This window comes from Cryptomeria japonica, chromosome 2 (genome assembly GCF_030272615.1).
Source record: "Cryptomeria japonica chromosome 2, Sugi_1.0, whole genome shotgun sequence".
In the NCBI taxonomy this organism is placed as follows: domain Eukaryota; kingdom Viridiplantae; phylum Streptophyta; class Pinopsida; order Cupressales; family Cupressaceae; genus Cryptomeria; species Cryptomeria japonica.
This window is the reverse complement of record NC_081406.1, coordinates 555797807-555812414: the sequence shown is the minus strand read 5'-3', so window position 1 is coordinate 555812414 and position 14608 is coordinate 555797807. Positions and strand designations below refer to the sequence as shown.

The window sequence follows — 14608 nt, the reverse complement described above, 5'->3', positions numbered from 1 at the left end:
AGTGCTCCAAATCTTAATACTCATTCTGATTTTATATTTTATATAAGACCATTAAATAATTTAATGAGAACAAAAACTAGACATGATTCAAATTGTTGCAAGCTGTGAACTTGATAGATTTATAAATTTACCGTAATGCTACTTACAGAAGTAGTTTAACTGTTTGCACAATAATCATATAATTTAAAATTAATGTATCATGCAAGATTCTCCATTTAACATTTAACTTCAATCCTTTTACATCATTCTAATTGTTCTATTCTTGCAGTGCAAATTATTTAACATTCCGAAGACCCAACAGATTAAAGGTAGAGGAATTCATGATCTTATGTTCATTCCATGTGCCTAGAATTTTTTTTACCTTTTTCAGCCCTCTGAAAATGAGAATACCATTCTTAAACATCAAGTAAAAAGTTTTTCAGAGTTTAAAGCATTCATTCATGGTATATAAGTGAATGCTTTTACTGGACTGTCTACAAAACTGCCAAAAGCATTCCCTTTTAAAAAGAATGATTAATATCATAAATCAGAGATCAAAACTAACTGTTTTGTCCTCAGAGGTGGTTAGGGCAGAGACTTTAATGTAGTAGAGAACCCCAGAAGCTACTGTAAGCAACGCTGAAAATGCTCCTCCTGAAAACAGCCCAGGAGTTACATCATAACAATAAAATATCTTCTTACTGTTAAGAAGAATTCCAGCTATATACAAGACAATCGCAATGACAAAGAAAACCCTGCACAAATGCCCAATAAACACAGTTAGCATTCTTACAATGAACTTTTATCTGGGTCTCAACAAATTTTTTTGGTCTTCTTTATATCAATAGATTGTGACTGTTGAAGGGCTTGTAGACTGATTGGAGAGGATGGTGGTCTGTTATGTCATCCACCAAGATTAAAAGGATTCATCTCTCAATGATCAATATAGTAAGATTTTTAGATTTTGATTTTAGTTGATTAATGTTTCGGATCATAATCTATGATATTTTTTCTTTCTTGATTTTAACTCATCAATCATGATAGAAAACATTAACATGAAAAAATACACAATCAAAATAAAAAAATCTTATTATATTGATATTATGAACTGTAAATTTCCTCATGTAAAGATGAAAACATCTATATAATGAGTACCATAGATACCTATGTCCATCAAAAGATAAAACAAAAATGATATACCAGCAAAGAATAAGGGAAAGCATGGCATGGACCCAGTCATTATTCTTGCCAATGGGAACACAGCATATCCAACCACCTGCAACATTTATGATGATTTGAGCCAAGACAAGAATAGTTATAGCTAGCGCTCCAATTTGTGGAACTCGTTGGTTCTGCTTCTCCCAATTGTAGCAAACCTTAACATCGCCCTCCACTTTTTTAGAAACGCCATTATTCTGCAGGTTCAATAGGTTTTCTCAAATTAGACCAATATATTTGTTTTCCTCTAGTTTTTAACATAGGGAAGAATTAAGAAAATTAGTTTTTCACAATCTATAATCGTTATTGTAGTTGTTTTTGGATTAGACTGTTTATGTTTTTTCTTCATCAATGTTTCGGATCATTATAGATCACAAAGTGTGTTCCGAAACATTAATACAAAGGACCTTCATTTTGTAAACCTGGTTATAGCACGTGCGTTCATGGCATACTAAAGAATTTTCCTATTCATGGCATACTAAAGAATCCTCCTATTTTCAAAAAATATTGCCTGAATTAAAAGCCCCCTTATTTTTGCAAAAGAATTGTATTTTTTCATAGCCCAAATTAAAAAACCCCTCTATCTTCAGGATAGACAATATATTGTACCCTCATTTTTTTGGACATTAAACCTTCAATAAGAATGCACGTGATATAATATTACGTAGTTTGTGAAACCCCTGTATCTAGAAACAACAACAATTACAATAATAAAAAAGAATGATTTCCGCATAATAACTTACTCCCATGGATTGCCTGATTTCTGCAACGATGGCTATAGAAGCAGAGATGAGACCCAACACTACCACCAAAGTGGATATTGCTTTCTGCTTTTTCCCCATCTTGACCATTGTCTTCAATCTTTCTAATACTATCAATCTTGCAAGCTTTTGATACTTGGAAACTATAAATACACTCCAAAACTCCCCTGCACACATTTATACAAACTTTTAGAGGAAAAGCAACAAACATTACAGAAAGACTGTAGCTGTTTTTGGTTTTTCCCTGTTGTCTTGATCGATCTTTCTTTCTTTCTTTCTCATATAGGAGATTCTGGGTCCTTTGAAAAGTCTATTTATCTAATTAAAAACAAACATTATAAATACACATTTAGTTACAAATTACAGTCAAACAATTACAATCAGCAGATTACTGCGTTAGATAGATAGAATTCTACCATTCTTTTCTCATTGTTGTTATTCATTTGTAATATTATCTTTTTATGTTTTGCATTGCAATATCCAATCTTTCAACTGTAATCTTTCTTAATCATCGAGTTTGTCGATAAAAATGAGCTTTAGTCCAAAATATTTTAGGTTATATAGGTAGGATCGACCTCATATTGTTTCTTAATTTTTAATATTGGCTTACATGGATACCACTTTCTCTACAAACAAAAAAAAAATATTATCATAGTGAAATGATTGTCCGTCTTAACTTGCTTTTTGGTTGCTTCTTCCCCCATTCCTGCATTTTTTTGGTTTAAATATATTGATTCTTCCTCTATTCCTCCATTTTTGGAGTTTAAATAATTTGCATTGTGAATGCTTATTGTTTTGACCATGATTCTTGATTGCTTTATTAAGAAGATTTGCCCTAGCATGATGTGTTATTATTTTAAATGATTCATCTAACATTTGCACAAGACAAATTTCTAATAAAGGGTGACATACCTAAGTAGTATAAAAATGATAATGCAGACAAACTAGTTGTATACGAAGAAGAAGAGTTATTTCAATATGATCATGGTAGCTATCATGTTGAGTATAAGCTAAATTTTAATTAGCTCAAGGAATTAATGATTTCATCCCTATACGAAGAAGAAGAATTATTTCAATATGATCATGGTAGCTATCATGTAGAGTAGAAGCCAAATTTTAATTAGCTCAAGGAATTAATGATTTCATCCCTTCCTTGACTTTCTAGATTATTTCAAATGATTTGTTTTAAGTGTTGCTTTTCAAAGTTGTTGTGTGTCAAGGTAGTATTCATTTCGACTCCTACAAAATAGAATTCATTTGAGCTTCTCAAGAAATGTCTCTACATAGCACATATTCTAGAAATGTATAGAATTGTGTACCTTTTGATATTTAGATTAATGAATTTGATTATCACTTAATATTTATTCACTTAGTATGGTCATATAATTTCCTACCATTTAGAGATATTTAACAACATGATTTAATGGTACATCACCTATTCTAAAAAAGTTGTATTTCATTATTCAAGTTGTGAAATAGTGAAAACATTTTATTCTAAGTAAGAAGAAAATATCCATTTATTTTATAAGCTATTTCATTTTAAACGTACATAGAAACAAGTTGGAAATGAGCACCACATGAAGTTGATGACATTTTTTTAATATTTCAAGATCGTGATCAAGTGTAATTAGAGGAAAGATAATATGAAAACTTATTCTCATATTACCTCAACCAATTATTGATCGACGCATTCATCATTGTGTTGGATTTACATGGCCATGGCTTCACCAACTAGGAGAACCTCTGCTCAATAGATCACAACTTTGTGTAGGCATATAATAATCTTCTAAAATTTAAATAGGTTGGTGAATTTCATCTAAGTGAAAGTTTTCTTTCTAAGATTGAACAACTTTGTGTTTTGGAAGGTGCACATATCAATTGACTTCTCTATGAGGAATGCAACACCAAGATACGTAGATACTTCAACATCACCAAGTCCTTGACAATGTTATGAAAAAACTTTAATGAGCTTGCATGCATGTCGACGATAAGCAACACATCATTTTTTTTCTTTCCTTGTTGCATTGCTAAGTTTATGAATAAGAAACGTAGGCTTTACACATCAATTGCAATTTGACAAAGACCCTCAAAATATATCAGGATGGATTTTCCAAGTGAAATACCTATGACAAATAACCAAAATATTTTAGTATTTGTTGTAGTGGAAAATTATTTAAAGCTGACAATCATAGTTTCTTGTAAGGAAAGTATTATATAATATAGAACTATACATCTTTTCTTTAATCATGCATGGATGCATTTTATGCTACCTATATATCTCTTTAGTCTAATTATGATCCAAGTTTCCTCAACATATTTTAGCAATCCAATGAAAGATATTAGATACAAGATGTATCAATTTATACCCTTTCATTCATATATTTTTAGATGGATGTGGTGAGTTGTACACTTTTGCAGGTCTATGATGCATCTACAACCATGAACATCAATGTAATTGGGATGTCAACATTTAATACATAAAAAATATTCACAACAAAGCTTTGTGTAGTTTCATAGGGCATAGTCATTTTCAAATGTGTCGAGTTTCAACTTGTAGCACTCCTTAACATATCATATTAAATGCACCACCATATTGGAGTTGCGCATACAAGAACAAGAGGTAGATAAAATGTAAGTTATTTACAACACATGCAAATTATATTTGAGTAGGTTTAGTGGATTATCTCAAACTGGTAGGATAAATACAAAGAGCACCATAATGTACATTACACACCTAACTCTTTCAAGTTCAATGAAAAAATTATTACATCTTTAAAATGAATGCTTCAAGGGTACACATTAGAAGATGAAGCATCTTCAATATGGTCTATACACCAATTTGTGTGTAATTGCTATGAATATAAATTTATTCTTCATCTCCTAAAATACTTGGTATTGTATCCAATATTTAATGTGGAACTCCTCAAGTTGCATTTTTTCCCTCTTCTTGTGTAACCATCAACTTAACATCCTTTATACATGGAGTTTAAACCCCGACTTGCTAGTTGGTCTCACTAACATGTTGGACTTTAAAGTCCGACATGTCAGTGGTGGGCGATTTTGGACTAGCAGGTCAGGTTTTAAACTCCAACCTGCCAGTCCGAGTTGCATTTATTGCAACTCGACTTTAGGTTTTAATTGGTGTTAAATATGTTTTAATTTCTTTTTTTGTTGTTTAGTTGTCATTTTCTCCTGCCTAGGCATTCTGGCTCATTTCCCTCCTCCTCGTGCACACTTGGTGATTTGCAACTCGGATATATTCATTTCTCCGTTATTTTCACACATGCCAGGTAGGGTTTTCTCCCTTTTTGTTTGTTTTGTTTCGGGTTTTTGGCTAGGGTTTGTGTAGTTTTTTTTTTTTCAAAGTTTGTTTGTCCTTCCTTTTCCTAGATTTAATCTCTCTTTTCGGGTTTCAAAACTCGAATTTGGGTTTGTTTTATCCATTTTTTCCTTAAACCTCATGCTGGGCTTTAAAACCCAACATGGAAAAAAACCCTCCTACATGTCGGGTTTTGAAGCCCGACATGTAGGTGAGATCTGTGCAATACTTTCATCTCACATGTCGAGGTTTGAAACCCAACATGTGAGGAGGTGAAATCCTCAAGTCACATGTCGGGTTTCAAACCCCGACATGCGAGTTGGCCATTAAGCTAAAGCTCACATTTCGGGGTTTGAAACTCGACATGTGAGAAGGTTCCCTCAAGTTGCATGTCGGGTTTCAAACCCCGACATGCAGTTTTTAGTCTTTACTCAAGACTGACAGGTTGGGGTTTGAAACCCGACCTGCCTGTTAGTTTTATTGGCATGTTGGGTTTCAAACCTTGACATGTCTAGTCTTTTCCCTTCAAACGGATAGGTCACACTTATCTATGTGCTTCTCATAGTATGCTTGTGCACTCTCTAGGGTTACATCAACAGCTTCAACTTCCTTTAGGCCCTTAAAAGACTGTTGAAAAATACACTATCCAGTGTCATCACCACATTATTATCAGTGTCCTTTATCTGACGAGTGTTTGGATCAAAGTGCTCTACCACAACCAATACAAATTCTGGATCATGAGTTGCAACAGGAAAAGACGCATATTTGTGTAATTTTGACCTCATCAAATTAGTTATACAGGATGGAGCCTTCTTGCATCTATCTTCAAACTCTTTCATGTCCACATGCTCGTTTTTTGTGTCCCTAATTTTTGACACATTTGAATTCATAGAACTTTCCAGGAACATATTCAAGTACTTGTCATACTTGTACTTCCTCTTCTTGTACACAGGTTTGATAGGTGATGGTTCTATGTGACTAGGTGTGGCCTTTGACTTGCTTGCAAATGGCTTGGACATTTACAAGAATGCTGCAAAGAACATGTTCATTACGCTCGTGATCAGTTTTCATCATCAGAAAAACAAATTGGAGGTCCAGAATCGAACATGACGAAAATCAAGTCAAAATTGACTTTGGAAGAAAAAACACTAAAACTAGCAGGTCAGGATTTAAAACCCGACCTGCAAGTTGCCAAGAAAAAGAAACTTGCATGTCGGGTTTTAAACCTCGACATGATAGTTTAAAGGATAAGACAAATCATTGATAGGTCAGGGTTTAAAACTCGACCTGCCAACTTTTTTTACTGACATGTCAGGTTTTAAACCCTGACCTATCAGTGATTTGTCTTATCCTTTAAACTATCATGTCGAGGTTTAAAACCTGACATGCAAGTTTCTTTTTCTTGGCAACTTGCAGGTCGGGTTTTAAATCCCGACCTGCTAGTTTTAGTGTTTTTTCTTTCAGAATCAGTTTTGACTCGATTTTCGTCATGTTCGATTCTAGACCTCCAATTTGTTTTTCTAATGATGAAAACTGATCACGGGCTTAATGAACATGTTCTTTGCAAAATTCTTGTAAATGTCCAAGCCTACTGCAAGCAAGTCAAAGGCCACGCCTAGTCACATAGAACCATCACCTAGTAAACCTGTGTACAAGAAGAGGAAGTACAAGTATGACAAGTACTTGAATATGTTCTCGGAAAGTTCTATGAATTCAAATGTGTCAAAAATTAGGGACACAAAAATTGGCCATGTGGACATGAAAGAGTTTGAAGATAGCTGCAAGAAGGCTCCATCCTGTATAACTAATTTGATGAGGTCAGAATTACACAAATATGCGTCTTTTCCTATTGCAACTCATGATCCAGAATTTGTATTGGTTGTGGTAGAGCACTTTGATCCAAACACTCGTCAGATAAAGGATACTGATAATAATGTGGTGATGACACTGGATAGTGTATTTTTCAACAGTCTTTTAAGGGCCTAAAGGAAGTTGAAGTTGTTGATGTAACCCTAGAGAGCGCACAAGCATACTATGAGAAGCACACAGATAAGTGTAAGAAAACTATTAACACCATGTTTTTATCCACTCCACATGACTCAATTGTCACCAGATGGCCTAAGAACTCTCATAGAAGTGATTTTAGTGAAGATTACAATGACATGGTTACAATGCTTGCATGAGTTAAAGGTTTAAAAGACTCTCACTACTCTCAGGAGTGGATGTCCTACTGCATGAAAATCATCAGGAAAGGGACAACCAAGATTGATTGGGGGGAGAAAATAAGTGATGATCTCTGTATTTGGTTAAAAGAAGTCAAAACATCATTGAAATTTATATGACTTCATATCTGGTGTATGCAGCTGCCTCAATGAGGCAATACCCAGGCTTGTTTACAAAAGGAGATAGAAGGTTGTTACCTGTCTAGGATTATTATGATCAGTTAGTCATCAATAATCAGGGATCTCATTTTCGAAGAGTTAATGATGCTTTCTTCGTAGTGTGGAGATGTGTGTTCAACAAGATTCTGCACAAGGAGAGAATTTCAGAAGCAACATATGACTTTGTATCTTCCTTTGGTTGAGTTTTTCTACAATTTCCTACATTTACATATATCCGCATTGGATGCTTTACAGGTGAGCCATTCATGTTGCCTTGATATCGCTCAGACAAGATTGTCCTCGTGGAACTTTGTCGTCAATTGGTGCATGTCCATGCAAGGCAAGCTTCTGCTCAAAAAGAAAGTCTCAAATGGCCTAAGTCTATTGGCCGGTATTCAATACTCACCATACCCAAGGCCAAGAATATGGAAAATGAAATGTTATGAGTCACAATGAGGAGATTTAAGGCTTGGGAAAAATTTGTCTTTCACAATATGAGAAGCAAGATCAAGAGGAGCTATGTGCATGTACATAGGCTTGAGGATGTTTGGGTAGATTGTAAAAGTGACGAAGGTGTAAGAAGGATGGAATATAGTCATCTTACATTGGAGCAAATAGAGAACTTGGATTTGGCAAAGATTCCAAACACCATGGAAGATACAAATGATATAGTGGACCCGATCTACTATGAGAAGAAAATTGCTGATACTCCCTTGCCTTTAATTCAATGGTCAAAGAAAGAGAGCAAATCAATTTCTAAGAGGTTTACGCCTATCATGGCAAATACAAACCAATGGCTACTAAAGAAGGGAATCCAGATGAAACAACTTCCTACTAGCTCAAGTGAGGAAGATAATGATGGTCCAATGGGAAAAACTTCAGAATTGAGAACCAAGAATAAGGAAGATACCTAGGCACCTTCACCAACAAAATCTAAGGAAGAGGCACCAAAATTCAAGTTCACACTTAAAGTCCCAAAGAAAGGGGATTTTTCCTCTGTGGTCGTGCAACAAGAATCAGTTCAAGAGCCTGATCAAGACGAGGAAGAAGAACAAGAACAAGAAGAGGGAGAAATTCCTCAGGCTGAGGAAGAACATGAATAAGAAGAAAGCTCTACTCCTTCCGCCTCTCACACATCATCATTAAATTGTGTTGTGATTCATTCTATTGATTCTGATTCTAATGAAGAGGTGCGAGAACATGATAAAAAAGCAACAGATGTTGACTTTGGGAAGAACAAGAACAAGAGGGGGGTAATGTATAATTTGTAACTCTCTCTAATCTTCCCAGTTTTGATGACATTCCAGCTTCAATGATTGAGTCATCAATCTTGGACTTTAATGAAGCTATCAAATTGGTCACCAAAGAGCAACGGGTAGTAAGTCCGTTAGTTTTCACTGCCATGACAGAAACTCCACCCTTGGTAAGAACAATTGTCATTTCTGCGGCAACAAATCCTATTATTACATCAATGCTACCAAGAAATGTAGCAATTGAGAGAGTTAACGTTCTACCAATCTCTATGACACTGCCACTACCAGTATCGGTTTCTACAATTCCAGTTGTGCCTATTATTACAACGACTTTCGTACAAGTGGGATATCAACAGAAATAGTATCTTTCAACCAGTCGTCCACTAGTTTTCCCGCGGTTGCACAAGTGGAGGTCACTACTCCAACCACACAATCAATCTTGCCCCCTTGGTTGCACATAGTGACACCAAAAAAGAAGAAGCAAGTTGTCTCACCAGACGATTTTGATTTTGAAAAGTTAACTTCTTCAAATGCTAAGGTAGCTAAAAATCCCAAGACAGTATCAAGGGCGCTTGTTGATCTGGTTAGTAAAAGGAAGTATGATGAAGTAATTGTGCCAATAGCAGGTAAGACCAAAGAAAACATCCAAGCTACATATTTTACAATTCAAACTGTCGAGCTTGGACAAGAAACTCATGAAAGTGTGAAGAATGAGTCAAGAGATGCAAATGAAGCTATCATGAGAAGAATAGATGAAGAGCGCATTGAGAAGCTCAAGTTCAAGGAAAAGTGTGAACAACTGACTAATTTTTTGATCAAGGTGACCCAGGCTTTACAATAGGTGGAGCCCATTGTTTCATCCATTGATACAAAAGCATTGAAAATAATGAAACAAGTGGGGGCTAAATGTCGAGTGGTTGACCAATGGATTGAAAGGTTGAAATATGAAGGCTCCCTTCTCTTAGATTCAACTATCAAGCTACTGAAAGACTTTGAAATCATGCAAAGTCAAATGCAAGGAATCAAAGCCGCTTTCATACAAGAGATGGATGATAACAGAAGAAACATGCAAGTATGGAAAAAGATGGAGGATTTTGATATTGATTTTCTTGTAGATAATAAAGTGTTAGGGACGAGAGGAAAATATGTTCAAGTTTTGTCTCTATTAACACACATAAATTAATTGATCAAGCATATGGTCACTGATCTTGAAGGTGAGATCAAGAGTTGTGATAATGATATTGATCAGATTTCAGCAAGAATAGCTGATATCCCTTGCTACCTATATGGTAAGGATAATCAACAATTGGTCTCAAGTGATACCCTCATCCAGGAATTCCACTCTCTGATCTCACATTGGACAGAGGAAGACTTCACTTTGAACACCTTTGATAAACTTCTTGAAATACGGGTTGGTTTAGAGTTGCTTGCCTCTTTGCTCAAGGATGGAAAGAAACAACATGTGAAGACATGAGATGCTATATGTCGGATCAATGCCATATCTAGTTCCATTGCCCTGCTAGATGAAGCTAAGATGAGATCCATCTTAGCTAAATTTGAAGAATTTAAATCCAATGAGGAGGAGAAAGATGAATAAAATGTCCCCTTTTTTGACACTTAGTTTTTCATGTAAATGCATTTTTAGTGTAGCTGCATTCTTAAATACTATAAGTTTTCTCACAGCTGCATGTTCCCTATATAGTGTAGTTGTAGTCAAGTGGGACTATGTAGTTGAATTAGTCAAATGTGCCCACCTTTTTCTCCTTTTTTCTCCTATATATAGAGGAGCCCCATTTATAAATAATCATCTTTTATTATGCTAAACAAGACTATGCTGAATTTTTGCCTCAATTAAGACTTTGAGCTGTGTTGTGAAGATTCAATCAAACGAATAATAGAAAGAAATTCTATTTTATCTCAAACTTTGTGTTGTGTCAAAGATTGTTTACATAAGTTAATGTTCCTATGTTCATTGCTTATGTATGTTTTTTAATTCCTTGATATTGGTGATATTGTTTATGTGAGTAAGAGAGCTTTCTAATTGTGGAAGTAGACTTTGTGCTCCTTGCATATTTGAGAATTTTTCTGATGTTAAGTGATTAGTGGTAGGCTTTGTATTGCTACTATTATTTGTAGTTTAAGGAATTGGGAATTTATACTTGAAGACTTTGAGCTACAAGTTAAATTTCTTATCATTTGTAATCATAAGCTTAGTTAGAATTACATTCAAGAAAGACTTTGTGCTTCTTGATTGTAAGATTGGTGTAATTTTTTGGAGTACTTTGTTAATTTCTTTAAGTATAAAAAGTGATAGAGAATTTTAACAAAGTGGAGGGAGAATACATAAACTTCGAAAAAGAGAGTTATATGCCCGAAACTTACCCACAGATTTAAGTTTCTTGTAATTAGAGAAGAAATTTCAAGGGGAACCCCCCCTTGCTGAGAGGAGGGATTAATTTCTCAACATAGTTGTGTGTCAATCATATATTTTGTCATTGGTACGCTAGTGACAAAATATTCACCCAAGAAGTCTATAAATACAACTAACTGTAGTTCCCCTACAGTAAAGACATACCTTGTATTACTTCTCCTTGTATCAATATCACCTACCAGATCAAAGTCAACATATCCTCATAGAGAATAGCTTCATTCTCTAAAACTTAATACCTTGGTAGTAGTACCTCTCAAATACCTGAGAATCCATTTAACAACATTCCAATGTGCCATTCTCGTATTGCTCATATATCTGCTCACAACTCCCACTACATGTGCAATATATGGTTGTGTGCATACCATCTCATAGATCAAACTGCCAACAACTAATGAATACATAATGTTAGACATTTTATTTACCTCTTCCGGTGTCTTTTTACACGTCTCTTCCTGTGCCTTTTTACACATCTCCTTAGTCAATTTGAAATGACTAGCCAAAGGTGTACTAATTGCTTTTGCATTTTGCGTGTTAAATATTTTCAACACCATTATTGTTCCATTTTTCTTGTCCCATGAAATCCTCATGCCAAGGATTTTCTTAGCTACACCCAAATCCTTCATAGAAAATGACTTTGCTAATTTTTGTTTAGGTTCATTTATATGCTACATGTTAGACCCAACAAGAAGCATGTCATCAACATAAAGTAACAGAATAATATAACTGCCATTATCCATTCTCTTAAAATAAACACAATAATTAGAATGACATCTGTAGTAACCTTGTTCAGCCATGAAACTATCAAATTTCAAATACCATTGTCGCGGTGCTTGCTTTAGGCCATATAGACTCTTCTTCAACCTGTACACTAACTCCTTATATTTGACCTCATATCCCTGTGGTTCTTGCATGTAGATTTCCTCCTCCAAATCCCTATGGAGAAAAGTTGTTTTAACATCTATCTGTTCAAGATGCAAGTCTTTTGTAGTCACAAGACTTAGAATAGTTCTAATGGAAGTCATTTTTACATCTAGAGAAAATATTTCATCAAAATCTATACCCTTTTTTTGTTGAAAACCTTTTACAACGAGTCTAGCCTTATATCTTTATGTCCTCCATCCTCCTCCTTCAACCTATAAACCCATTTATTTGGCAATTCTCTTTTACATGCAAGTAATGGGACTAGGTCCCAAGTCTGATTCTGCATCAAGGAATCCATTTCTTCTTTCATGCCTAGCTCCCACTGCTGTTTGGCATCCACTTGCATTGCTTCTTCATATCTTTTTGGTTCACCAGAATCAGTTAATAAAATAGAATACAAAGAAGGATAAAATCTTTCAGGGGGTCTACTTAACCTTGTAGAATGTCTAACACTTTTAGGAGTTTGTGGGATATTTTGTTGTTGCTGAGCATCAGGTGTCAATGGCATTTTATTTTTAGGAATCTCATCCAACACCACATATTCCTTTTTGACCTCTTCATGCTTCTTTTCCTACATATGTTCTTTATACATGACCTTCTCATTGAATATAACATCTCTACTTCTAATTGTAGACACCTAAAATTGTCATGTCTAATTAAATAAACATTTTTATTTATTTAATTATTTTTATCCTAATTCTTCTATTAATTAAATAAATCATTATTTATTTAATTAATTCATTTATCCTCTTCTAGCCTTATTTCTCATTTAAACAAATACATTTATTTATTTAAATTATCCTTTTCCTAAATTAAATAAATACTTTTATTTATTTAATTGATCCCATTTCCTCTATTAATTAAATAAATCTTTATTTATTTAATTAATTCATTATCCTTTTCCACCTATGACACATGTCATTCATCTCTTATTTCATACACTACCTACCCTCTCATTATTTTATTATTTCTTCTACCTACCCTCTAATCCTAGCCGACCATTTATCTTTTACACCTCTCAATCTTATCCCTCCATTTCTTATAGTGTCTTCTATATAAGGAGATGCTTTCCTCATTTATCAACCGTATGCATTCTAATCAATTCATTCGACTAATCATTCTATTCAGCCCCCGCTTACGACTCGACTACACTACGCTTTTGAACTTTCATATGTGATCCTACTTGCAACCACATTTCCGTTCTTTGTTGAGCTCTTGTGCATATAAAATCTGAGAGCAAATATATCAAGCAAGATCAATGGAGATAGGAAGAATGGAGATTCAAACCCTATTGGACATGTGATGGTATAATCTTTGTGATTTCATTTGATTTTCATTGTCTTAGGTAATCTTCATATTTTATGGTGGATCTTTGTTGTTGTTAAGCTAGGGTTTTGTGGTTGAATTCATTTAGTCTATCAACATTGTTGTTATCCATTTTAACCATAAAATTTTTGGCACGCCCCTTGGGACATGGATTTTTGTTAGATCTATGTTTTTTGTAGGTTTTTCTAACCCTATATTGCTGTTTTGTAAAACAATTTGGAGAATAACCTTGTGCAGCTAGGGTTTTGGACACAAAATCAAGATCTTGGAGAGATTTGATCTGATCTCACAAACATCTGAGAATTTTTGCACCAAATTTTGTTTGCAGGTTGAGGACAGTATTAACAACTCTCAATCCAAAATTTAGAATTTTTGAGGCCCATTTGCATTTTCCATGATTTTTTTATGATTTTTCATAAAAAAATAATTTTGAGAGAAAATGAGCGAATTTTTCAGATTTTCTTACATTTTTGGAAATCTCTCATAATTATAAATAGGATATATTCTTTGTGATTTTAATTTTGATGCAAAATATTTCCCTAAAAATCGAATCTTTAAAAATTAGGGTTTTTCCTTATTTTGATCAGATCTCACAAAAGGCTTCGAATTTTGGCATCAAATATTTTTTGTAGATCAGGAAAATTATCAGAGGTGTTTAGTAAAAATTTCAGATTTTTTGGATCAAGGTTTCATTTTATATGATTTTTTTATGATTTTTCATAAAAAATTAATTTTGGGAGAAAATTAGCGAATTTTTTGGATTTTCTTACATTTTTGGAAATCTCTTAGAATTATACATAGGATCTATACTTTGTGATTTTAAATTTGATGCAAAATCATTCCTCAAAAATTGGATCTTTGAAAATTAGGGTTTTTCTATTATTTTACTCATATCTCACAAACTGCTTGGAGTTGTTGCAGAAATTGTTTTAGGCAGGTTTGGAAGACCATCAAGACTCTCAAGTAAAAATTTTAGATTTTTGGGATCGATTTTGCATTTTATATGAATTGTTTATGAT

The 14608-nt window shown here is 34.1% G+C and overlaps 1 protein-coding gene across 1 annotated transcript; it reads right to left on the bottom strand.

Annotated features, from left to right (window-relative positions):
- Nucleotides 1-249: 249 nt before the first annotated feature.
- LOC131038074 (uncharacterized) lies at nucleotides 250-2188 on the bottom strand. The gene is made up of 3 exons (XM_057970376.2): nucleotides 1941-2188; nucleotides 1180-1394; nucleotides 250-734 (listed from the first exon to the last, which is right to left on the bottom strand). Exons 1-3 carry the CDS (start codon nucleotides 2133-2135, stop codon nucleotides 527-529), a joined length of 618 nt encoding a protein of 205 aa, XP_057826359.2. The 5' UTR covers nucleotides 2136-2188; the 3' UTR covers nucleotides 250-526.
- Nucleotides 2189-14608: the final 12420 nt, after the last annotated feature.